This window comes from Emys orbicularis, chromosome 3 (genome assembly GCF_028017835.1).
Source record: "Emys orbicularis isolate rEmyOrb1 chromosome 3, rEmyOrb1.hap1, whole genome shotgun sequence".
Lineage (NCBI taxonomy): Eukaryota > Metazoa > Chordata > Testudines > Emydidae > Emys > Emys orbicularis.
In genome coordinates this window covers 200,452,898-200,480,801 of record NC_088685.1, presented here as the reverse complement: position 1 = coordinate 200,480,801, position 27,904 = coordinate 200,452,898, and the positions used below count along the sequence as shown (strand labels likewise).

The 27,904-nt window shown below is 41.7% G+C and overlaps 1 protein-coding gene across 1 annotated transcript in view; it reads right to left on the bottom strand.

The window, feature by feature from the left end:
• Positions 1–27,692, bottom strand: part of SERTAD2 (SERTA domain containing 2) — a 99,544-nt gene extending 71,852 nt beyond the window's left edge. The window contains 2 exon segments of the mRNA XM_065401607.1: positions 27,419–27,623; positions 27,626–27,692. Of these exon segments, the coding sequence (XP_065257679.1) occupies positions 27,419–27,623; positions 27,626–27,692 (272 nt within the window).
• Positions 27,693–27,904: the final 212 nt, after the last annotated feature.

The window sequence follows — 27,904 nt, the reverse complement described above, 5'->3', positions numbered from 1 at the left end:
CCCCCCATTCTGGAGAGTGTGTGCTGTTATCACAGAAGCAGTTCTGTTGCTTTCTACTGAAGTGTCTGGTTGGTGAAACCACACCCTCTGTTTGGCGCACTGCATATGCTGCTCCTCGCTCCCTCATCAGGGCCCTGTGTTTGAGACGAGTACAGCAGAAAGGAAGTAAAAAGCTTTGGCCAGCAGCTGTTACTGCCGCTTACTCTCTGTCACTCACAGAAAGGGAAAGAAAAATGTTGAAGAGGCAGCAACTTGTTTTCTTTGTTGAGTTCCCCCCCCCCCCCCCCCGATCTATTATTCATTCAAATTGCCTTTGTTGTCACACATTCCCATTTTTAAGACATTGGTTCAAAGTCCTGCCTAAGTATTGCTTCAAAAGAAAAAAAAAAAACTATTTGTCCATTTTAAACCAAAGTGATCATTTTTACAACAGAAATAAGTGAATCTTCAGAGGAGGAGACAAGAGTTTCAACTGAGCGCTGAGAGATTTTTAACAGTAATGTTAACGCTATTCATAAAATCACCCACCCATTTGCTCAATCACACGGACGTTATGCAGCTGTGTAAGGGCCCGCACAATCTACCTAGCGGTCAAATTATTCAAATTCCTATTTGTGCTGCACAGGTCCATAAAACGCTGTTTCCTTCTGCTCTTGAGTTTCCCCACCCTCTGGTTTCCCTTCCTGACTTCTTCCTCCCAGTCTGACTTCTGTGGCTTCCCCGCCAAGGGAGATCAGTATATTTCCTGTGCCTGCCACTGCCCTTAAAAGGGCAGATCTGGAGGCAAGCAAGAGGGAGATCCTTTCCAGATTAAAGGACAGAATCAAGGTCAAGAATGATTGCCTGGATGCAGAGACTTTTTCTTGGAGCTGGGAGAGGGTACTTCATGGAGCCTTACTGTCAGGGCTAAGGTGGCAGATAGGAATTTTCTCCATGCTGTCACCCCATCTACTTAGTGCTCTGCAACAGGGGAGACTCTGTGGCCCACTGGAAAAATGGAGTGGGGGAGGGTAGAAGAAGGCCATGATATTTATAGGGACAGTGGGATACTTGCAGGAGGGCTTAGTTGCTCTACATAGCAGCTGCCTTCCTCAGTTCCGTAGCTCCCTAGGGGTAGGGTTCTTCTCCAGTGGAGGCCAACACCAGAGAGGAGATGACTGTGTGGTCGGTGACAGGGCTAGGGCAGCAGAGGCAGGCAGCAGGAGGAAGGTTTGTAGCACTTCTAGGGCCAGGAGACCGCTTGCAAGCGCAGGTGTCTTCCTTGCAGATTTCCGAAACCGCACTAGTGCTGCCTGCCCGCCTTCTATCCCCCTAGCCTTGCATGAAAGAAAAACGGTTTGTTTGGTTTTTTTTTTAAAAAGCCACCCCTCCCTCACACACAAAAAAGCCCCCCCCCCCACACACACACAAAGAGGAAAAACTAATGTGAACAACCCTCCTCTGTACCGCACTCACTTGAGCCAGTGCTTGGAGCAGCAATAGCTCTCAGAATAGAACCCTAAGTACACCTGAACTCCAATGGCAAGAGTCCCAATATCTGTTACGACCCGCGATGCTGTCACCCTGTTCTCCTTCCCTCTCTACGTCTAGGCTTCCCCCTGCCAGCTCACTGCGACAAGCAGCACAAGGTGCCTCAGTGGGGTGGACCCTGACACCTACTCTTCATCTTTGTGAGCCTCTCCCTCCTCACACCGCCCTGTTCATGCTCAAGGGAGCAGAAAAAGGATACACACACCCCTAACTGGGTAGGCTGCTGGGGTAGCAAGAGCTCAAAGGGAAGTAGATGGTCAGAGCCCCAGACAGAGGAAGAATTCCCAGCCTTAGCAGCAAGGGAATGGAAGAGCAGAGAGCCAAATGCCAGCCAGCTAGCCATCACCACCTCTTCCCCAAAGTGATCATGGCAGAGATTCACTCAACAACCTCCCGCCACAACAGAGGGTGAGTTTGTAAGAATTTACGGTCCATCGCTGACCTGAACAAACTTCAGAATTTAAGTCCCTCTCATTTCCATGAAGTCAGATCAAGGAGTGCTTCAGCCATGAACCCTCCCCACTTCACAAACCTCGGGCTTGTGTACTTAGTAATTTGCTTCATGCCCAAGGGTCTGAAGAGAAGCCATCTTTGCAATAGTTCATCACTATTTTGATCACTGTGGAAATTCAGTAAGATACTAGGGCAGTTTCCTGTGGCATTGCCAGCTCATGCGGTTTGATTGCCATTCTTGTAATACCAGGTGTTTTTCTTAAAGCCCCACCTCCTGGAGTCAACTGATTACATGACAATCTAAAACTTCACTTCATTTTTAAATTAATTAATTTAATTTAATTTAATTAATTTCTAGCCCTTATGGTTGTGGAGAAAAGATTGAAAACTGGAACCCTAAAGCTCAAACACCAGAAGGCAAATAAAAATCTTTTTTTTAAATGAATAGTTCCGGGATTGTTAAGTTATTCTCATGATTTTTGGGGGACTGATCCATGACTTTTTAACACTGGAGCTGGCATTACATGACAAATGCCTAAGCTACATGACAAACAGGAGCAGAAGTGTAAGACTGGAATGGACCTCAGTAGGTCATCTAGTCCAGTTCCCTGCACTCAGGGCAGGACTATGTAATAACTAGACCATTCCTGACTGGTGTTTGTCTAATCTGTCCTTAAAAACCTCCAGTGAGAGCTTCCACAATCTCCTTAGGTAATGTGTACCAGTGCTTAACTACCCTAACAGTTAGGAAGTTTTTCCTAATGTCCAGCTTAAGTCTCCTTTGCTGCAATTTAAGCCCATTGCTTCTTGTCCTATCCTCAGAGGTTATTAGATCAATTTTTCACCCTCCTCCTTGTACAATCTTTTCTGAACTTGAAAACGGTTATCGTGTTCACCCTCCCCTCCCCTCCCTCTCTTCTCCAGACTAAACAAACCCAATTTTTTTCAATCTTTCCTCACAGATCATGGTTTCTAGACCTTTAATAATTTTTGTTGTTCTCTGGTGGACTTTCTCCAACTTGTCCACATCTTTCCTGAAAAGCAAATAGACATTGAAAACAGACCAAGCAATCTGACACACCTTTTTAAGGAATTATTTCAGTAAAACAGAAGGTTATAGAAAAAATTCATAATCAACTAACATTACTCTGTAATTCTGCTGGGCAAGTTTGGGACCATTGCCACATAAATTGGGTCTAATGTGCTGCATGATATAAAAGGGGCTGCCTATAAGCAATGAACCCTAGTTACAAAAACAGGGGGAAATGCCATCCTTACCTGGGGGAACCACATACAGAGGGGGTGAGAGATCCCAGAGCGGGGTCAGCGGTGCAGCCACCTCAAGAGCCATCTTGCAGTTGCAGAGCAGGAAGTCTTGGCAAAACAGGCTGCAACACACGATTACTGTTCCTTGGAACAGGACTGGTTTGTAAGTGTCCGGCTAGGGATTACCACTGATAGCGTGTGCATTACACACAGCCCATATCCCCGTTAAATTGCGCTGCGTGACCAGCACGTTAGGTGGGCAAGAAGATGAAGCAGAAGAGCACCGTGGCACTTACACATGGGAATAGGGAGAAGAGGAGAACCACCCTATTTGTTCTTTCTTCCACCCTTTGCAGAACAGACAGCAGGATCTGGTCTGTAGTGAGGCCACACCTGAAAACCGAAATGCCTTTGTCGCTAGCTGATATTGGAAATTTACACATGCTGCAGAGGGCCAGCACGAGGCCCACTATGCCACTTACGCCTCATATGGAAACTCTGGGTGAAATCCTGGCCCCACAGAAGTCAGTTGCAAAACACCCATCGATTTCAATGGAGTCAGGATTTCCCCCTCTGTGGGCGTAAGTATAAAAACCGTGCCGGACCTTGGGAGAACGAAGACACACAGCAGAGACTGGGCGTACGCAATATAGCAATATGCCACCAGATCAGGAAGAGACAGAAATGACAGTGGACGCAGGGCACTGAACCCCCACACAGTGTGTAACCGCCCAGGATGTGTCCTACCCTCTTTGAACAGAGGTCTGAGGGGATGTCTTTTTCTTACACTTTGGCAACACTTCTATAAATTTCTCACGCCCACAAATTCTCACTGAGCGGTGCTGTGTTTGACACTCCGAGAGAGAGATCGTCTGCACATCCCTTACATGAGCAGAAAGGAGCTACATGCTGGCCCTGAATAGATTGGTGCACAAACCTGCTCCAGGGTAGAGGCCTCGGGATCCACATTTACATGGATCCAGTGGCCCCCAGCTGGTGCAGAGGTGTGTGTAGCAAATGAGTTCACTTGCTCTGGTTTGGGAGGGGTGAATTTCACCCCGCAGCCCTACACTTCACCTGCAAAGAGTCCAAATATTTGGGCTTCAGGCGGGTGGATGAATTTTACCCAAGTGGATTACTTGTGAGCATTCTTAGCTTAACTGGGTTATCTTTCACTTACAAGTCTGCTACAACGTAAGGGTTATCTGAAGGCTTCAATTGTTTTGTCTTATCTAAATGATCTGAGGCTTACACATAAGTCAAGAAGAACCAGATCCTACTACCACATGCCAAAAACCTTGCATGCGTACTGAGTACTTTCTACCCACACTGATTTCAAGGAATAGCCTGGCTAACAGTAGGCTAGGGCTCTTCCAGGTTTAAGAGATCCTTTCTGAGATCTAAACAATCCCTGTTTTACATTCTTTCTATTAAAATATGTGGGAAATACCCTATGGTTGTTTTCATCCTACACCAAGTAGTTTCTTTATGAAGTGATCTATGACTCTGCACTGATGGCTGTAAAAACACCTATCAAAAAAAGGCCCCCTTCTCTTCTCTCCCCTTCCTTGCCCCCACAAATAAAGCCAGATTGTATTACTAACCCCGTTCATGTATACCCTTAAAAAGAGATTTAAACATTTTTGTAATTCAGAAAACTGTAAGGTTTACTATTGTTCTCACTCCCTTCTGGGGTTTTACAGATTCTGCAAACTCTCACTACAAAATTGACAAGGAATATGTACTTTTTAGCTGTCTCCACATCTGCACAAGGAATAATGCAGACATGCAGCTCTTTTACACGAGACAAATATTTTAACATGTGACAGAGTCCTTTTCTGGCCCGTATTTTAACCATGAAAAGTTGTTTATAGCAGTTTGTCAACTTTTTGCTATAATATTCTGATTTTCTGTCAAACAGTACCGTGATTTTTCATGTTTGTTTTGACCCTCCCACTGTTACCAGCACAACAGAATTACAAACCATTCATTTTTAGCTGTAGATTTTGGCACAGGAATATTGTATGTTCATAATACAAACGAGCTTTCAGTGGTAAAACGGAACAATAGAAAAGTCTCTTTAACTGTCTGGATATGAGGCAAACCAGCTGTTAATAAATTTAAGTCACAATGGCTCTATTTCAGAAGTACAATAGAGGCTTCTCTAGCTGTACAATCAAAATAGTTGTAGTGTTACACTAGAGTAAGTATTCACAGTTCCCACTCCCCAAGGAGATCCCATGTAAAGGGAGGTAATCTATTGGTTTCCAACCACTGCGTAGTGTTGGAGATTCCCTGAAACCCTTCACTACAGCCTTATTTATCCATTATTTATTTAGCCATTCACTGTACCAAAGACTACACCTTATTACTGGTGTCTAAATTTTGGTATGAACAAGTAAGTAGTGTATGCAGTTGGAAGAAATATTCTTTATACTGGTAATATAAAGTAATAAAATATATAGAACCTTAGTTAGAAGCTTAAGATATCAGGTTCAGTTCCCTGAACTATATCTAGACTAAATAAAAACCAAAACACTAAGAATTAAAACCATAATGAAAAAGTCTTTAATTCAACACAATGGGAAAGTCAAATTTCATCATCTGCTTGATGGCCTGTTATACGGTACTTTAATTGTGCTGCGATCTCCAGTATAATCATGTCAACTCTACAAAGCAGTAAATATTTTAGAGCATGAATTGACAGAAAGGACTACTACATACAATGAGATCAGAATCAAAATACCTCTTTTATACAGCACTTACAATCACTTCTCCACTGCATGCAAAGTTATCAGGAATTGCTCTATTATTTCTGTCATTAACCAATCTTTTTTTTTTCCCCACCAAGTCCTCTAAAGTCTAGCCAGAGATTATCAAAGCCAACGACAGGCTTTCAACAGCTTGGCCAGTTGAAAATCTCTCAAGTTATACTGCTATCACCACTGCACGAGCTGACGTCAGACTGTTGTTTACAGGAGATGGGATACTGCCAATTTCCACGGAGCTGAAGACAGCAGTGCCCGGCCTCTTTTGGCTGTGCACAAGCAAGAACAAACTCCTTTTGTGTGTTGGTGCACGTGGGAGAGAAAGAATGAGAGAGTGTGCACATGTATGTGAGTGCATGCAGGCAAAAGGCTACTTATTCTTCACTAGGACACCAAAAAAAGCCAAAACAAAAACAATCTTCTTTAGGACAGCAAAACCTCATTGTCAGACTGCAAATGAAAACATGGTTCTGTTTTTATCATATTAGATATCATACTGCATATGAAAACCATAGTTGCAAACACAATGGATAGCAAGGAAGTTTGGAGTTCTCCCTACTGCCCCTGTAAATACTCCCAAACTCTAAAAATGTTTGCCCACCAATAAAAGGATTAAGATGAAAATGTGAATACACAGAATGTCAAAACTTTGCACTGAGTGACCAAGCATTACAGGAACCATTTAAAATTTCAGAGTAGCTACAGTTCCTTCCTCTTCTAAGACCAGGAAATCCCCTTGTCAGTGCTAACATACATGAATAGAATCCACCATAGGAAGATATTGTGTCAAATTTACTGCCAGTAGAGACAAAAATAAGAGCGCCTGACTTAACTTTTTTTTTTGTTCCATTTATGGTATTTCCTGGAACACAGCAAACTTAAATGTAGGTGTGTTTTTGGGGCGGGGGGGTGGGGAGGGTGAGCGATGGGGGAGCAGGAGGTGCGGAATAGGGACAGTATCAGGTCCAGTCTTTCTTCAGCTAACTTTTACTTATTAATCTTGCTTTAAAAAAAAAACAAAAACAAACAAACAAAAAGCCAACCAGCAACAGACAGACAGATGGACGGATCCATATCAGGTTTGCAAGTGCCACACCATAGCTTCTGCCTGTAAGAAAGTTTCAGTTAAGTTCTAATCGTGGGGAAAAAGAAGTGCATGTATTTGTACCTAAAGTGAAGCTTCTAGGATTGGAAGGTGACCTAAGAGCCTGCATTTCTGTTCTCAGCCCCTATGGCTAGAGGCTACAATGCAAGAAGTTAAAATATCCAACCTTCAGCATAGAGTTGGCAGAAAGCATGTTGACAGACTTCCCAGAGACGGCAACACGTTGCAGATTTCCTTTACAGGAGTCTACTTCCCCTCAATCCAAAAGCCAACGATTGCCTTTTTCAAATACTCCAGGACAAAGTGGACAGGATAGCGCTTCTGCGATCTGTCTGGGATTCTGCTGCACCTCAATACTAATTAGGAATAAGACAGACACTTCCCTTTGTAAGCTGACAAAAAGGGCATTTCACCAGCACAAAAACTACCTCTCCAACAATGCCATTTGGACAAGATTCTCATTTCTGGGTCTTGTGCTTCTTAGTACAAGACAGGTGCCTCTCCCTTAGGTTTTTGATCCCTAAGGATAATGGTAGTTGTGTACTACCAAGGACAAAGTCAGTCAGAACTTCCTTGACCAGTCTGTAAAAGAAGCTGTGTAATATGAATGTTACACAAAAAGGATTGTGCTGGTAATAGACTGGACCCATTGATAATACATAGTCAGGGCTTGACGTGGTGTGACTGAAAGGATACATCAAAGAGGACCAATGAAATGAGTCAGTCATGAATTGTGGGCCATAGCCATTATTAGCTCATGGAATCCTATGGTGAACAGGTACAATACACAATATGTTATTGCATTGTTACTTGATGTGTTGTCTGTGCCAATCTTGGACCAGGGCTGAGTGGAAATTTCATGCAGCGCTTTTGCATTCTGCTTCCTGTATTTATTACCGATTTCAAAAACTTATCTTCAGTGGCAGCATGAGTGCCTGGCCACAACATGACATCCCAGCCTCTGTTCTTGCATTTTTCTGTACTCAGATTGTGATTTGCATTTATGACCTCTTGCTGTGGTATTATGACATAACATCCTTTACACAGAAATCCATCATATGTAGAAATTCCATATCCCAGTAAGTTTTTATGCTTGAAAATACCTGGGCTTGACTCACTTTTTGTTTCTTATTTGAGCTTATCGAATTTTGTTACAGAACTGGGTTCTTGAGCTGCACTTATTTCAAATTTCTCTTCCTACAGTTCTTTGCTTTCATTATTTCTAGACATCCAACCACATGAACTTACATTTACTCCGATTTTAGGCTCCTGGTTCATCTCAAAATATTTCAGTACGGATGTTTCTGTAACAATTCTTTCTTTTTAATTCCATGAAGATTTTCCTTTTTCCAGTCATACTATTGCCATTCTGTACTGTCCTCAAGCTGTGGTCACACTTAATTGTAACAAATTGGTAATCAATTTACTTAGTGATAACATGCCCATGAATCTCTATGTTAGGCCCCCTTGTTTTGTGGTCTTTCCACTAGTACAACTGCTTCAAGCTTTCTTGGGTCTAGTCAAACTCCTTTGTCAATGGGTGTGTGTTCTCCCCAACTCAAGAGAGCATCAACAATTACCTTCCCTCAATGCAGATTAGAAGATGTGAGAGATGGAGTTTTCATCCAGAACTGAACATACTTTGGTTTTTTAAAGTCTAGACATGGTTTCCTCATCTACTTTCATGGGCTAGAGCAGGGGTCTCAACCTTTTCCTTTCTGAGCCCTCTCCTCCCGACATGCTATAAAAGCCTCCATGGCCCACCTGTGCCACAACAGCTGTTTTTCTGCATATCCAGTAGATTAAAAGCCAGGGCTGGTGTTAGGGGGTAACAAGCAGGGCTAGCTTAGTTTATTTTAACATCAGGCAGTCACTAATGTTTCTGTATATGTTTGCTGTGATTTCTTTGCACTCAGCTCCAATATCTATTTTGAAATTCATTGTTTGTTCATTTATTTCCAGGGTCACACACCACTCTGTTGTAGAACCTTCCTTGCTAATTTTAATTAAGTGACAACTGCATCATTATTTGATTTTTGTCCTTCAGCTGTATGTTCATGAACATCATTTGCTTTTATGCTTTGAAACTGGTGCTGACGTGACGTGCTTTTTCAAAATGGCAGCATACTTTATGTACACATTGTGCTGGACTCTTTGGCTTTATATTGCAATTACCTCTGCATTTGTTACAAACAAATCTGGGTCTGCCATTTTTGTTTACGAATGAATTCTGTCTTTATGGCTCTATATGTTTTTTAGTTAGCTACACTTCAGTTCCTCCACTGCTTATTAACATTTTCAATGAGGGAAAAGCGCAGTTTTCACCAACCCTGCAAATACCCACTGCTCTTTGCAAAGTCAAGGCTGTTGCTCACAATACCTTTTTCATCTTATCAGTTATACCACAAATCATTTGGTTTCCAATTAGTCCATCTGCTAACAGTTCAAAAATCACATGACTTAGCTTTATGTAAGTGTGGAGTACTATGGTAAATAGGAACTAGCATAAAGAAAGTGTACCTTTCCCAAGTGATATTCCTGCATTGATCAAAGGATTAAATGACGTATTTTAATGACTTTCTAGCAGTTTGCAGTTCTCCCCATGCTTCCATAGGAATCAGCTGTAGATCTCAATTGCTGCATGTGTCAGAGTCAGAACCAAAATGCCCTCCCCAATTTCTCTGCAATGCCACTGGTTTTGAGAAAGATTTGGAAGTACTGCAACCACATCCTCCAGTTCTTTGCCAGGCTCCCTTCCAGGCCAAGGGATTCAGGTGGCTTCGTTTGCTCAATTTTTGTCAAGTATCTGGTTTACTTCCAATACCATTTAATAGACGTCTGACCATACAGGAGTGCAAGTAAGAGACTGAACTTTGTTTCCTGACATGGGTCAGAGCTACAAAAAAAATACTGCTTGTCACATGACAGGGGTCAGTATCCACAAGCCACTCCTCCAGCTTTCCATCCCATCCCATCCCAGCTTTCAGGCGGGTTCAGGTATACTTTTCTGGTGTGTCCTTTCCTGCCTTCCAGTCGGGTCCATTCCTCATATTTGCTTTTCTGGAGGCCAGAAGGCTGCTCGCTCCTATCAGTCAGGAAGCGCTGAGAGAGCTCCAGTCTCTGCTCTCCAAAGACCCTGGAGAAAACTGAGCCATGCTTGGATCTTTGTCAGTGCCTTGGTACTTTGATGAAAATTCCCCCTCCCCTTAGCCTGCCATGATCCCTCCTGGCAGATAGAGCCACTGGGCCGATGCCACCAGGTGAATGAGGAAAAAGGTTCTCTTCTAGGCACTTTCTGATCCTTTCAGACATGAGGGCCCCAGCTTACCCTGGATCTCAGGGACCTCAGTCTACACCCAATCAAGGAAAATTCATGGGATTGGGGTGCTTGTCAGTGGAAGGTTGAGTCCCCCCACTCGCCAGGCTGTGAGATGAGCAGGCCAGCAGGCAAAGGAGATACTAGGAGGGGCTGCTGACAGAGCAGGAGTCCTCCCCTACTAAACTGAGGGGCTGCACACTTGGCACGTATCCAGGATTGGGGCCTGTTTAACTCTCCAGGGCTGAGGGAGAACGCAGCAATTCTAAAGCCCCAGCTGCTTCAGCCTTAGTGCTAAGAGGCCCAGAAGGAGCTGGCAAAGGGCCGTAACTCTCCTTTGCTGTCTTTTTTCCAGGCTGTCACTGAAGCTTTTGTTGACGAGGCTCAGGTGTACTGAACAATAGTGGTGGAGCCGGTTGCAACTTTGCTGCTTGGTGGCAGACTAGAAACTGGCTCTCAGGAGAGAGAAACTAGTCAAGCCAGTCCCAGAACACCATCATTCCTACTGGTTCATTGTGCCTGAGTGACAAGCTAGAGAGACTGGAAATTAAATCAGTCTAAATTAATGGGTATGTTGAGTGAACCAGATATTCCAAAGATACGGACCGTGTTTGTACTTAGGCTGCATCTGTAACTGCAGTAGGGGACCATGATTGTAGCTCTCCATGCTGGCATCACAGTCCCTTCCTTGCCTTATCCTTACCTCTGACAATTGTGCATAGGGGTGAATTGGTCCCATCCTCTCCCTAAACCGGATGCCATGAAGCTGCAGGAAAGTGAATGCTGGGGGCCCATTACCGCAGCCCCAGCCATTGTGGGGTGGGCACATACCCCCCAATCCTCCAGAAACCAGCTCATTCTTCCAACTCCTACAGATCCGTGCAGAAAGGACAATCCCCCTCTACTGAATTGACACCAACTTCCATGACTCCACACAGTGGGAAGAACAGGCATTCCAGCTACCACTCCCTGTCTTTGCAGCAACTGACAGAATGGTGTGCGTGGTGAGTCCCTACTCTCCAGTCCCAGAAGCTATTGCTCCTGCATCCTCTCTATTGCACAACATTGCTTGCTCTGCTCCTTAGCTGGCATTGTTCTTGGGAGGGGAAAAGGAGCAGGGTCTGGGGAGAATTGGATGACTCATGTTAAAATAAAAATTTAAAACAAATTTTAAAAAACAACTTAATTTTATATTGAATAGGGGAGTCTTTCCCATATGGTCAATTGTATATTGCCCCCCCAGTACCATGAGAGCCCCCCCAAATGGAGACTTTCCAGCAGAACCATCACAGATGGGCAGATAGAGGCTACAAGCAGTACCCCCGGTACTAGCTCTGAGAGCTAGGATCATGACGGTACAACGACTGTAGTTGCTTCCTTGAATTTACTGTTTTTAGCATCACAGTGAATTCAAAAAATAAATACTTGGCCCATGTATAGCACTGCTCATCTTCAAAGTGTTTTACAGACAGCAGCAAAATCAGCCCTCTCAACAACTCTGAAGTGGGCAGGTATCACTCACGTTCTACAGATAGGGAAATTTGGGGAGAGGGAGTAGGTGATTTGGTTCTGGTTACAGAAGTCAGCATTTGAGAACAAGCATTTGAACCCCAAAGATCCTGGCTCCCCATCCTTTTATCTCTCTTCTCACTGTTACTATAAAGTACTATTTCCAGTAAAAACAAAAACCCCACAATATTTGTGCTTACGTGTTAAATAAGATGAGTGGGGAAGCAAATGAATTGAACTGAGGGGGAGCTACTAAACTTCTGCCTTGTAGGAGTATGGTTTGAACTCCACTGTAGTGCAGTCCTTCGCAAACATCTACCTAAAAGCAATATATAGCAAATATTGACTTTTTAAATGGAAAATTGCTAGCAGATGTCACTTATCAAATGTTGACTTTCAACAGCAACAACTGCATCTTTGTCAGTTGTTCAATAAAGGTATCACATTAGATACTTTGCTGACTTTTGCCTCAAGGACCAGGCTGCATGCACGGCCATACATATCATGTACAAAAACCATGCGTAAGTATCACACCACCAAGTACCAATAGGAGGAAGAATCTACTGCAGACATGTGGCTCAGACACGGCTGGGAGTTTCAGCATCCCTCCCCACACTGAATTCACTCATTGCAACCTAACTGCATGTGAAAAATCTCTGCTTAGGAATTCCAGCTCTTACAATTAAGCTTATGGACAAAATGTCCTTTTCTCCCCTTTAATGAAATTACTATTTATTTCAAAATTATGATGAGTACTTATTTCATTATGGTATCCCGTGACAACTCATCATTCACTGAACTTCACTTTATGATACATGAGAAACTGCAGCATAAGCTTAGACAGTTCTATTTAAACTAGCCCCTGCAGTTGAAACAAATCATTCCAACAGCAGTATTGACTTATGGAAAGGACCATTCAAAATCTGAAGACATAATATTCTTCAGTATTCACAGAGCTTAATATCTTCAAACAGAAATTACTCAAGCTGATGTATCTCATTATTACGGAGTCAAAGTTCCTCCCAAAAGGAGAAAAATGTAATAGAGAATAAGAGACTGTCGGGGCCAGCATACTGAGAGATGAGAGCCTTACAGCCACAGGTGAGAGCAGAGATCAGTTCCTGTCCCTTTCTCCAAGCCAGCAAGACTAGGAGTGCTACAGAGGAAATACACTTTGTACCTCCTGTTTAAAATAGGGAAGTCCCTCCTCTCATTCGACAGTGCTCCTTCCGGCACCAATGAGCCAAGAACATTGCCCGAGCCCTCTTGGCTAAAAGGATGGTAGCTGTGATACAGAGTTTTAAAGTTGGAAGGAATGTAAAAATACAGGGAGATAACATGTACTCCATAAAAGACTCCCCTGGCCTTTTTCCTCCCATGCCACTGGGAACAATGTCATACAAGAAAAAAGGCCTGATCAGGAGATATGTGGAACACCTGTAACACCTCTCAGGATCAGACTCTGCATTTTGTAAGTACTAGTGGGACAAGTTTGGTACTTAAATTGCTCAAACTGGGGCTGGTGAGCGGCTAGGAGCCCAATCTGATATGCATGGGAGCCCTCTAGAAAATGAAAAGCTCTACCATTGGCCTAGGCAGCTCTCCAACAGCTTCAGATGATTTCAGAGGCAATATATTAAAAATATAAAAAGGAGATTAGGCCTTTCAGAATCAGAGTGGAAATACCCCAATTCTGACGCAAGCTGGTAGATGCTGAGCATGCAGTATATGAGAAATATGCCATCTGCAGTATATGTAATACTTCTTGGTGCATCTGGGGCCCCTATACGTTGTACGCTGACCTTTCACATAGGAAACAACAGCGTGGAATCTGTGTAAAATGAAGTATGTGTCGCAGTCAAGCATTGCAAGCCACATGCACAACATGAGGGACGTAGGATTGCCATCACTGGTCTCCTATATTCCCAGCCTACCAGAGCACACAGCTGCCTGGAGTTAGCCTTAAAGAAAACCAGTTTGCACTTTATACCTCATGCTTATCGCTGCCCCACCACTAACCAGAGTCAAGCCACTGAACTAATTTCCAACTCTGGTTGGTATTATTTCCTTTCCTTCTGTTAATATATATCAGGAAATAGGTATAATGGCCATGCCTCATACATAATTAAGAAAGATGGCAGTGGTACTGTGTAATATATATAGCATCCCCCACACCTGAGATAAGTCAGTCAGTATCATGTGTAAGCCATTAAAATGGAGGAGAGATGAAAGTAGCAGCTTGTGATAGAGTACAGGAAAAGTCCTCCATTATGAAGACTTAGATACTCAGCATTAACACCCGTGTGTATTTTGCTGTGGGACCACCACGTCAAGTGGCTTTCATCTACATACCTACAAAAACTCTGTGCCCAAACTACATGCTGTTGTTACAGAAGAGCTTCAGGGAGAGAAAGATACTGTTTAGAATTTCCCCTCATTTTCTATCTAAGGCCCTCGTATGGGCTCTCATCATCCTAGCATCTAAGTGCCTCGCAATATTGAGTGCATTTATCTTCACAACTCTCTGAGATAGAGAAGCACTATCATCTCTATATTACAGATGGGGAACTGAGGCAGAGAGAGAGACTAAGTGACTTGCCAAGGACCACACAGGAAGTCTGTGGCGGAGCAGGAATTGAACTCGTCTCCCGCACAGCTCAGGCTAGCACTCTAACCACTGGGCCATCCTTCCATTACGTGCTTACAAGTCATCTTTGCTTGGTCCATGAACACCTTTTGTTCCCTCTGTGCCTAAAAGCCAAGAGGATGATTTGGCTGCACATACTGTTACCCACACATCTGACTCCTTATCGGTATTAACAGCTTAGAAATAATATGAGAAAACCAAAAATACAACCATAGGGCATAAGCACTAAGACACGTGAACAAAACCTCTCCCTATGACATAATTTTGTGTGTTATGTAAAGAGAAACACTAACAAAATATCTCCACTTATTACGTGATCATTCACTGTATATACAAGCCTGCATGGGGAGGTGGAGCCACTAACAGGGTAACGATCTAAGCTGCTTTTTAGTAAGTGGCTCAAGAAATATCTTGTGATTAAAGCAGAGGACTGATAATCAGAAGGTCTTGCTTCTACTACTTCTTCTGATACAGATTTCCGGGGGAGGGGAGGAATATCTGTGCTTCAGTTGCCTCATCTGTAAAATAGGGATAAAACTCTCTTTTTACCTGACAGGGTGCTTGCGAGTTTAAGTTAGCTGGACCAGATCCTCAGCCCCGTCAAACAGCTGAAGCAGAGCAAACATAGTCAATGCTGACTTAAGTGGCCAGGTGAGGATCCCTCTTGTGTAGCAGAATCCTCTAGGAGCAGGGATCCAGGATAACCAGCACTAAACTACCCCCTCACAGCCTCCAGCCCAGGGGCAGGCCGAGGTCAGCCACAGGCAGCGAGGGCCCATTCCTGTCTGAGAAGCCTTCAGATACGACAGCGACTTGTCAGTAGAATTTACATGAAGATTTTTTTCTCCCAAGAACTTTCATACCCCTCTATGCTGAAAAGGACAAGACCAAGGCCTCATTAACATCCCAACTGTGAGAACACCACAAATGCAAGCACAGGATTGATAAGCAAACAGCCCATGCGGTATTTGCAACCAACACCCCCTTACGATATATTGAGCTTCCGCAGGTTAAACAAGCTGAACTGTTTCGACCAGGCTGTTCTCCTCCATCAGAGCCTGCGGTCTGACGTCAATGGGTCTTGTGCTCCTGAGTCACTTAGGTGCCTAAGACTGAGCTAAGAAGCCTAACTGTAGGTTGTTTTTGAACATTTTGATCTGTGTGCATAAAAAAGTTTCACAATAACTTTAACATATTGACAATGTAAATAACTTTTCACGGTTTACACAGAAGCAAATTTTTTTTTGAAGTGACAGATTTTATGCCACTAGGAGAAATTTGCTTAACAAAAACCCAATTTTAGCCCTTTGAAATCAATGGGAACATTCATGTGGGTGAAGCTACGTACCTGCTTGTGTGTTCACAAGATAACGCCTCAGTTTTCAATATTTTGATTTTTGCTTACAGCAATTTTGTAAAATTCAAATACGATACCCACTGAGTAGTGGCACTTAAATTATAATCCGACATTGTAATAGTGTAAATTTTCAAATTAGTTTTCATGAAGCCTCAACCTGATTTAAGTCAATTACTAAAAAAAAAAATGATTTAAGTCAATGATTTAAGTCAATGATCAAAATCACCTTTAATTAATCACTCCATCTTGTTGTGCTCAGGGCATTCAGTGCTATTATGGTATTACTTTATTATGCAAAGAATGCTGAGGGTTAGAAATTATCTGAAGTCCTCCACCACACAATGGCACTGCCAATTACCTACCCTACTTCTCATCTCCCCACCCATCCCAGGATGTTCCCACTGCTCCTCTGCAAATTCGGCTCCCGTAGTTCTCACCCCTTCCGTCGTACTGTCAAATAAAGAAAAAACGGTTTATTACCGTTGCTCCCAGGCCATGTTCTTTGGCCACCAATGAGGCCACACGCAACCACACTGTTTGTGTGTCCCCAGGACTGGCTCTGCACACAGATGTCTTATGAATGAGCATATTGCACGAGCATTATGTTTCCAGTGGCAAGAAGGATGGGAAAATTGCCAACCACTTGCTGTAACCTTTTTGTAATGCCACTTACTGGCTAATTTGAGGACACATGTTAGATACCTTCTTAGAAAAAGCTCTGCATTTCATCCTTCCAAATGGAGGAAGAATGAGAGAGAAAGAGAGAGAGAGAGAGAGACCCACACCCACACACACAAGTAATGATAGAATTATGGCTGAAGAGTTTTTATTCTAAATTATTATAAGAACATACATAAGAATGGCCATACTGGGTGAGACCAAAGGTCCATCTGGCCCAGTATCCTGTCTTCTGACAGTGGCCAGGTGCCCCAGAGGGAATGAACAGAACAGATGATCAAATGATCCATCCCATCGCCCATTCCCAGCTTCTGGCAAATAGAGGCTAGGGACACCATCCCTGCCCATCCTGGCTAATAGCCATTGATGGACCTGTCCTCCATGAACTTATCTAGTTCTTTTTTGAATCCAGTTATAGTCTTGGCCTTCACAACATCCTCTGGCAAGGAGTTCCACAGGTTGACTGTATGTTATGTGAAAAAATACTTCCGTTTGTTTTAAACTGAATTATTGATTATTTGTACTACCCTAGCACCCAGAGGCCTCTGGGCACTGCTTGAAACATAAACAAACAAGACAGCCCTGGCCCCAGTGTGCTTACAGTCCAAGTCCCTGGTTTCAGGTACTTACAACTTTCAGAGAAGTTACTCTTTACACCGAAGTTTGTCATGGTTGTTCTCAACCCAAAGGTAATGGGAACTCAACATGGTATGCACTCAGTTAAGCTTTCTAACAGGAGTAAAAAACATTAGGAAATTAGATGCAAAAGAAATAAAAATAAAAAAATCCCTACACAAACTCAACATTATATAGTTGAGAGTTTAAATGAAAAAGAGCCAGAAAATTCAAGCGTACAATAGCTGCTAACATAATAAATCCAACCACACTGCAACTTGTATGTACATTGTAACTTAACTCTCCTTTTTGAATCCTGCCATTGGCTTCTCATCCGATTATACCAAACTCAAATTTAAGCTTCTGGTCACCACTCTCAAAGGTCTGTCTCTCCCTTCTTATCCTTCCTGTCAAACACTGCCTTGCCTTGCCTCCCCCTCCCCATTCCCAACCTCGTTCACTCATTTTGTCAGATTTTCACAAAATCTGTGCCACACACCTCCTTTCATGCAGCCCCCTACACACATGGTTTGACCTCCTTGAGGTCACCTGTAAGGCACCTAACCCTGCCAGCATTTACATCTCTCTTAAAAGGCCCAGCTCTCGCACGCTGCCTATAGTAAATCTTGTTGATTTGTATATAAATTGCCTATTGTTATTTTCCTTCCCCTGACCTATAGCTTTAGAGTGTGAGCTTCTTGGAGCAGGAACTGTCACCAAGTGCCTGGCATGCAGTGGGCACTATTGCACATAAATAATAGCACAAACACACACAAGTATATATATTAAGATAACTAAATACTGGTCTCATCTTTGACCCAAAAAATTAGTACAGTAGTAGCTCCTGGAAGTGATGGTGGAGAACCTGCACCCTTTGCTCATCCAACAACTGTGAAAGTGTTCAGATTTGCCTTCTCCCAGACATGTTACCTATCTCTGAAATGATCCACTGCCCCCTTTTCATTATAATAATTTCTAATCAGTTTTGTGGCATGGCAAAAATCCAGCATAACCATTAAAAACACACACATAGAAACCACACACACACACACACACACAAATCTAGCCTCTTCATTTAAAATAAATAACTCATGTATGTAATGCAGATACACAATCTGGTGGGATCCGGGCCAGATGAATAGCCCCTCGGCTCTCCAGCACTTACCTGATGCTGATTTTTCATAAGGGGTGCTACTATCTCACTCCCCTTTTCCTCTGGAAAGAGGAAATTTCACTGTCCTCTCAAAGAAGTCAAGGAAAGGGGAGCAGCAGGGAAACCTTCATTCCTCTCCCTTGGAGGCAGAAGGATGTCATTGCAGGGCCAGAGGGGGCCCTTGGGAGCTTTCTCTGTCCCATCCCTGCTCCTCCCATGAGCTTGGGAAAGCAGTAGGAGATCTTCCCAGCTTCTCCACTTCAGAACATGAGTCCAATTGGTGCATGGGGAGGGAAAAAAAAGACTATCAGAGGAGAAAAGCATCGGAGCTACTGGTTAGAGTTCTTACTCTCCATGTGATCTGGAACACAGTACTCGCTACAGACCCCCCCTTACCAGAACCTGAAGGAACCTGTTTGCCTGAGTAAGAGCAGTAAGGATTTATACTACATTCATAAATGGGGCCGATAGTGCTTGCTTCCTGCTCTTACTTTCAGGCAAAAGCAGGACCCTCGGAGGCCAGGATTCTCAGGCAAAGCCAAGGAGAGTCCTGCACCCAGAAAAAGAGAGGGAAGGAGAAATCAACAAGCACTTAAAGAAGAGCGGCTGTGTGAGCTTGAATTGCAGGTGATGAGAGAACGTGGGTGCGTGCAGGTGAATCACCCAACATGCGTGTATGCCTTGGACAAAGGGGGTATGTTGACCATGATGGGCATAAATCATCAATATACACAGGAATATTAACGAGTGAGTGTGCAAAAAAGGACAAATGCTCTGAAAACTAACTTTTGAATTTTCTGCACTGTGTACTTAAATCCCTAGCAGGATCATTTTGTGTGGGTAACCACTTATTCTTGGACAACTATGATGCCGCCCCTACAGAATAATAAAATGTATGAAGTAACAAAGTTTAATCCATATGGTACCATCCAAGAAATCCAATATTTGCCCTGAGCAAGAAGGCAGTTCATCTAATTTTTAATTAACTACTGGAGATTGTGATTTAGGAGAGTGGATTTTCTAAGTTAGGGATGCCACATGTGCCATTATGTCAAGCCCCTCAATCTAAAAGTCTGAAAGATAAGAAGCATTTTTTCCTGGAAACAAACTAAAATATTGGAGAGTGAGGAAAATTTTAAATTTAAAAGTTTAAGCAAACATAATTTTCTCAGTTTCAAAGTTAAAAAAAATTGCGCTTGGGAAAGAGGAAAGGGGACTACTGCTACTTTATGTTTTTTCTGCCATTGCAAGCCAATTTCCAACCTGCTTTCAGTACTGATTTAACAGTCTATACATCAGCTTCCTGCTTTTACCCTCCAGAGTCGTCATAGCAAGATGACCCTGGCTATCAGTAGCCTTAGATACGTCAAGTCTATTTAGAAACTATACCTTCAAATAGGTTACTCATCATGGTGAAAAGCACTGCTTACCTTTCAATTTTCAGACTACTGGGCCCAGCAAAATAGCTGATGTAGTCCTTTAAGAACTAATAGGAGATGTGTCTTTTATCTCTATAGTATTCCTGAGTTGGATTTGTGCAGCATGTAAATTACAACACAAATGCACCAAATATTGCCTTTTCCCTGTCTACATTCATTTTTTAAAATATATATTTTGGTGCCTAACCTGAACATACATGTATTCTTCTGGTATGTGAAGCCAGTGGGCCTAATTGTGATTTCACATACTCCTGTATAAGTCAGGAGACATTCCACTGAAATCAGTGATGCTTCACCAGTGTAAATGGTATCAGAAGAGAAATGTTTATGGCTACAGAACAGTCTCAAAATGTCACTCCAACTCAGAGTGTATTTAAGATGGAAAAGAGCAAATGGATGAGGAACACAAAAAATAGAAAGCAGAAAGAGGTGAAAAGATGTGAGGTGGGTGGTCTACTGGACAGGGTACTGGGGTGGGGCTCTGGACCCATCTTCTATTCCTGGCTATCCTCCTCACCTGCTTTGTGCCACCTTGGGCAAGTCATTACACCTCACTCTGCCTCTGTTTCCCCTCCCACCCTTTGTTTAGCTTGTCTGTTCAAGTTGTAGGCTCTTTGGAGCAGGGACAGCTACTATGCTTTTGTATAGTGCCTAGCAAAACGTGATCCCAATCCTGACTTCAGCACCTAAGTGCTAATGTAACTCAATAATGGATAATACTAATAATGGTACTGAGGTAAAAGGAGAAAGAAGGAGGAAAGAAACAAAAGGGATCAAGAGGAGAGAGAGAAGAGGAAATGGAAGAGATACGAGACAGAAGAAGAGAAGTAGAAGGAGGAGGAGTAAACACAGGGGTAAATATGCATATCTTCTATTTTATTTCAAGAAAAATACAATGCATATTCCTTACCACAGTGTTAGTGCTTTATTTTCCCCAAAGTTTAACAAACTAAAAACTTCCCCAAAGTTTCTAGTATATATAGGAAAATGCAATAAATTCAAATTTTAATTTTGACAAGGAAAATTCCAAGTTCACAAGAAATTTGATGTCAGAATTAATGCTCTTTAACCTCACTGTTAATGGCCGAATGGTTTACAAGACAGAAACAACGGTGTAATTACAATTTCCTCTCCACTTAGAAGCTTCACATTTTATGTGACTTTATGAAAAGTAACATCTTCGTTATTTCTTGAGATTCTGGCTTTATGTTATTGACTCTAAAAAAAGTTTGTTCTGGCTCAAGTTAGGATTTCTTTATCCCTGTTTTTCACTTCTATGTTCTTACAACTATCCTTGAACTGATTCCCACAGCAGTGCCAAAGAAAAGTAGTGAAGGCCACAGGGTCATAATAAGTTTCCTTAACTACAGGCAATATTTTGGAGAATCAGGAACCTATTTGTAAAATGTGCTAACTCTGACTCCCGTGGTCTTTTGGGAACACAACCTGACCAGAAGACAAAATACAGCTTCTCAAATGCAGATGAACACTAAAAGCCCCACTCTGACCCTCACTGGCTCTGTTTAATAATAGATTAACAACAAACAATAAAATGCTGAAGATTACAAACATTTTCTCAGTTTTACCATAGAAAGGATTTTGGCTGGGGTGGAGAAAAGGGGAACACTGCTGATTTTGTGTGTTTCAATGCAGTGAAAAATGCAGGTCCATAGGAACCACCAGAACAGACTGGGGTGTGGCTCACTCCAATCTGCATTCCCTCTGAAATGTCAACATGAACCATATTATTAATTTTCCAAGTTGGTGACCTTTACTATTGCATGCATCATGAATCTGGCATTTTGAACAGTTTCTGTTCATACAAAAACAAGCTTTGTAAGCCCCCAACATACCAAAACTCAGTACTTGCACTCCTCACATGTGTCATGAAGTAGGTTCTTCATAAAGCTGCGGACTTGGACTTTGTTATACATGAATTCTAGGGGAGTTAAGAATTACAGTATAGATCACTAAGGCAGGCAAGTTTCCTCACAAGAAAAGATTCAGAGTACCTTATCTTGCTTGAATAAATGTTTTGGAGTATCTGGTTAAGGGTCATAACACTCTGGAGATTTTAAACAAGTTATCTTATTTTAATCAAGTAATTTTCATTTCAGTTGCAAAACACAAAGTCCCAACATTAAGGGTTAACAGCTCCCATTTACTGTCCCATATCATCTCATACAGATCACCAATACTTAATGTTTCATACATGCTACAGAGGAAGGCTGTCAATTTGTTACTTCTTTCTCCCCAGGTACTTAATGTGATTGATGGTCTAGTTACTTGTTTTGCTAATCCCAGAACAGGTGGACCTTTGAGGCAAGGAGAGGCTAACACACTTTACAGATTCTACAGAGATCAATACCAACTCTCTCCACCCCACCCTCTAAAATAGTTAAGGTCACAATTTCTCTTTCAAATTTACTTTGAGTACATCACATCCTGGTATACTGGAACTTTCCATACACCTGAGTTACTTCAAAGCATGAGCATGAGTATGGAACCATGAGCTGGAAGTGAAGGAATATACAGCATTAAGGCAATAGGAACCAATGTCATGCCAGCATGTCATCTGAAAAATAAGTGACCTTCTCTTTTGATTCTGCTGACAGACCCACTGAAATCACTTACAGGCCAGCATGTTAGTGTGATTTCTGGAAGGCAATCTAATAAATAAAGATTTAAAAAAACAAAAGCAAAAAATATGTATCATCTTTACATGTATTGTCTAAACTGAAGAGAATGCCTTTCTAAATCAACTATTTAGCAAGCCAATGTGAAATGCTACCAAGAAATAGCATATTTTTCTTTTAACATGGATCTACAATTAGAAGAAAAATCAGCATTTTATTGATTTTCATAAAATCATTTCCACAGCTTAACAGACTCACTACATTGCTAAATGGTAATTTTCTAATACTATGGAATCTTCCCATTTAATTATACAACATCCACTTGTTAGAGCCCAGGGTACTGTTTTTAACATTCCAGAGAACTACTGTGATGGTCTTGCACAAAAGACAAATATCTAATACAAACTGAAAACAAATTATTGCTTATTTGGTATGGAAAGTCAGAGGAAAACTGGGAATCGTTTTCTAATGTCTTACAGTAGGTTTATACACCAACACTTTAGAATGTTGACAGTGTAAAAGAATTCCAATTTAAATTCTCCCTCCACCATGGTATTTCTCCTGTAAGTATATTATGAATATAAAAACAGAACACAAATATCCCTGCAATTATGATTTCTATTGAGACTCTAACATGAATCACTTTCAGCTCTCAAGTATTTCATAGGGGCAATTCAAAGTCAGATTTAAAGATTTCTATTAATTTCACTATAATCAATCTGAAGGAATTAATTCAAATATAATTACTGTACTTCCTCTATATAAAACATTATTAGACTTTAATCATTTTTTCTACAAGCACTTCTGTTTAGAAAAGTTAGGGTGTAAAACTAATATCACCCTTCAAGTTGATGTGGATGTTTTTAGAGACAACAAAGCAAAAATTAAAAACAAAACAAAAAACAAAAAAAGAAGAATTAAGCAAAAAGTTGCCTGTTCCATCAGCTTGTTTTGCCAAAGCTAGCATTTTACTACCTGCCAAATTCTGTTTTCCTTAAGCAGGCAAAAAATTCTCACATACTTAAATGGAAACTTTATTCAAATAAGGACTGCAGATTTTACTCAATAATCCTGTTTATCTTGAAAGAAGATGGTGAAACGCTAAAGTCTACATACTCTCTTCACACAGCCACTATACTTACTTCCTATTTTGTATCCTTGTTTACTGTGCCTCATTATTTCAGATCAAATTGTGTGACTAAGCAGTGCTGTCAAATAAAAATTTCACAAAATGTTTGAGCTAAAAGTGTAGGGTGACCAGATGTCCCAATTTTATAGGGACAGTCCCGATTTTTGGGTCTTTTTCTTATATAGGCTCCTATTACCCCCCCACCTCCTGTCCCGATTTTTCACACTTGCTGTCTGGTCATCCTATAAAAGTGGTATTTGCTTTTGTTTCCCATGCAGATACTATTTTGTAACTAAGAGCTGTAGTTCCTCCAGCATCCTGAAATGTATGCATTCTTGTTTAACAAACAAACAAGATGACAGTATCAGTACAGAGTGGGAGAACCTCTAAAAACAATCTAGTTTGCATAATTAATGTTAATTACAATAATATCGCAATCAGTGACACAAAAGCGTAGCAATGAATACAGTCATAAAAGGAAGTGAAAACATGAAACAAACATGAAATAATTGTCTTTCATCCTGAGCGTGTCCAATACAAGTTTCAGGAAATTTATAAAAAAGTACATGTAATGCATCAAGGCAGGACACACCACCACTTCACTTGACAGGTTTTCTTCTTAACAGTCTGTTTAACACAGGTCTTTCTACTAAGACAGAAGTCAGTCAGAGGAGTAGCGTTGTGAACACTTCCTATAACATCAACTGCTCGAACAAAGACTATCGAAATGCTTCTGTGCCCATTGAAAACAACAATAAAATTCTTCATGCCATATTGTAAAAAAACACCTCTAACACTGCATTATCAACTTGCCTCCCGCAAGACCTTCAGTTTTCAAAATTCTCTCCAGCACAGAATTTCATTACAAGATACTGAATTTCACAACAATCTTTTTCTACCTTCCACAGCATCAAGAGAAACACCCAGAATACTTACTTGCTTGCTTATTTCATTTGTAGCATAGGGATCATCTTAAACAGTTATTTCTGGTGTAATCATTTAATAGAATAACTTCACGCTTAGTTCTCAGAAAATTTTGCCATGACCCCAAGAAATATATCAGTAATCCAGTATATTACTATTTCAAGGAAAAAAATAAATATTAAGGGCCTGATCCTGTCACCCTTACTCACACTGATTGGTACTTTAGCATGTAAGTAGTCACACCGGGATCAAAGGGACTACTCATGTAGTAAAATATCATTCAGTGTGAGTAACAGTAGCAGAACTGCCTCGGATGAGAGTTGGAATCACAGTTTGTCATGTAAGTATTTGGATGCTTTTTGAAAACATTGGATTCTAATCTCTTCCCATACAGATGGGAATGAAGAGTAACTCCATTAAAATTATTGGAGGTGCACTAGTATAAAAACTGGTTCCAGAGAGGTAAAACAGGCCTATGTATAGGGCCCCACCAAATTCACAGCCATGAAAAACACATCACGGACCGTGAAATCTGGGCTCCCACCATGAAATCTGGTCTGTTGTGTGCTTTTACCCTATACTACACAGATTACATGGGGGAGACCAGCGTTTCTCAAATTGAGTGTCCTGACCCAAAAGGGAGTTGTGGGGGAGGGGGAGGTCACAAGGTTATTTTAGGGAGGTCGCAGTATTGCCACCCTTACTTCTGCACTGCCTTCAGAGCTGGGCAGCTGGAGAGCGGCAGCTGTTGGCCAGGTGCCCAGCTCTGAAGGCAACACCCCGCCAGCAGCAGCGCAGAAGTAAGGGTGGCAATACCATACCATCCATCCTTACTTCTGCGCTGCTGCTGGCAGCGGCGTTGCCTTCAGAGCTGGGCTCCCGGCCAGCAGCCGCTGCTCTTCAGCTGTTCAGCTCTGAAGGCAGCGCCACTGCCAGCAGCAGCACAGAAGTAAGGGTAGCTGTACCACAACCCCCCTTACAATAACCTTGTGACCACCCCACAACTCCTTTTTGGGTCAGGACCCCTACAATTACAATACTGTGAAATTTCAGATTTAAATAGCTGAAACCATGAAATTTATGATTTTAAAAATCCTATGGCCGTGAAATTGACCAAAGTGGGCCATGAATTTGGTAGGGCCCTACCTATGTAATATTGACTCAACAGACCATATCTAAAAGGGCCCTATGAGAGCAACTGTAACAGGTATTTTAAAAAGATTTACACACATTGGGCAAATTCATGCTTGCTGTAAGTACACGGGGTCTGACAGTGTTATGCAAGCAATGATTTTGGCTCATAACTGATAGGTACAATAAAAAAAATTAACAAAAAGTAGTTACCAAGCTCTGAATTTAGTATCTCAGCCATCTAAGTTTTTTCCTTTTTCAATGTCATGGGTGACAACATATGAATTTCTCACCTGTCCAATTTTATTGTCTCTGGACAATCGCTGAAATCGCTGGGTTTCATTTCAGTAGTCACTGACTAATGAAATCATAGCTAGCTTGATTTCTTCTCATTTACAAATATATATATTTTAAAGGAGTGTTGAACTTGGTGTACAAGATCTTAGTCTGGCATTGATTTTAACAAAGTTTAGCGGAAATTTCTAGTGACTGTTTTTAGCCACGAGATAGAGACAAAATTGGAGTGTTGTAATAAAGGAGCGTAAACATCCAAACACCACAATTCAAAACTGCTTTATTTACCTGATTTGAATGTTGTAAGTTATTAGTCTGCTATTTAAAATAATTTATACATAGGTAAAGTACTGAGGCTTAGAAAGTATCTTCTGGAGATACACTGTAACTACTTGTTGGGGTTGGGACTTAGTTTTTCATTTTAGCAACTTTGGATATTATGGTTATACAAAACACAAATTAATGCTCCAGTCTCATTTTTTAATTATATATTTAAACGATCAATACAAACAAACTCCAGGTCAAACTATTTTACACTAATATTTTGAATCTGAGTTTAGTCCACCAAAAGGACATTCAAACGGAAAGCTAAAAATCCAATTGGATACACTCATTTCCCTGTGATTCAGTCATAAGGCTCATACATTCCATATGTGTTGAAATATCTAGACAGATCAGAGTGTGGTAAGGATGCAGTGGTAGAACAAATGAATTTCCTTGTTTGTTGTGGGTTCAAACACTTTACAACTACTTACTAGTTTCGTTTTAATAAAAAGGACATACACACAACACAAAATTCCAAAGAGTTGAACTGCAGTATGATTTGGACAGTGAGCTATCTACTGCTCCATCAAAATACATTTCAATATGAATTACTTTCAAAAGTTAGCATATATATTACATAGTTTTTTTTCCAAATCTCAAAAAAGAAATATTTTTATTTCAAAACAATGAATGTATCTATAGCCATTTCATGTGGATTTGTACTGATCACAGGTACTTTATAAAAATAAAAAAATAATAAAAATCTAGACAGACAAGAGGGGAGTAAGGGGGAGGGAGTAAAATAAGAGAAGGAGAGAGAAAAAAGTATCATCTTTGATCCATGTCAGGGTTAACTTTAAAGAAATCAGGAGTACTTGTGGCACCTTAGAGACTAACAAATTTATTAGAGCATAAGCTTTCGTGGGCTACAACCCACTTCTTCGGATGCATATAAAGAAATCAATTCAACTTTTAAACAGTTTGCAACAGATAAGTGACCCATTCAGCAAGTAGCAGTAGTAAAGGATAACGATCATATTACCCTCTCTCCCACCCCCATTTTCTTTTTAATTCTAGATCTTTATTGAATAAGCAAACAGCACATGCCAAGGCAGACCCCAAACCCCATATAAGACTTTTTTCCCCATTAAAAGAGGGTACCGCTCAAAAATGTTAAGTCAGAAAGGCCATGTCTTGTACTCACCCTTTCCAGAAGAACTCAACAAATCTAGGCTCCAAGACAAGGGGGAAGGGAGGAATAAAATAAAGAAGGGAAAAGGAAGAGAGGAAGAAGAACAACCAAGGAATAGGACAGGGAGACAGACTGTAATAAATAGGAGCCCAGGTGCTGGAGTGGCTTTGCTCTATCCCATCACTTTGCAGCAGCCCCGGGCAGGAGGAGACTAGCTGGGGGGGAAGTTGGTGCTGCAGCTGGCGGGGAGGATGTGACACTGTAACAAGTCCAGCCAGCCAGCCATGTATCAGAGGGGGAAGCAGCGGCAGCCCATGCACAGGGGCTGGGGCAGCGTAGGGAGCAGCAGAGGCAGCACCGCCTGCCCGCACACGGCATTTAATGGGATTGATGGGTTGTGCAGTGACTCACAGACTTTAGTTAGTCACAGGAGGGGGAAGAGCCCCGCCCACACTGCTCCAGGGAGCCTATGGCCAGGCCAGCTAGGCTGAGTAGCAG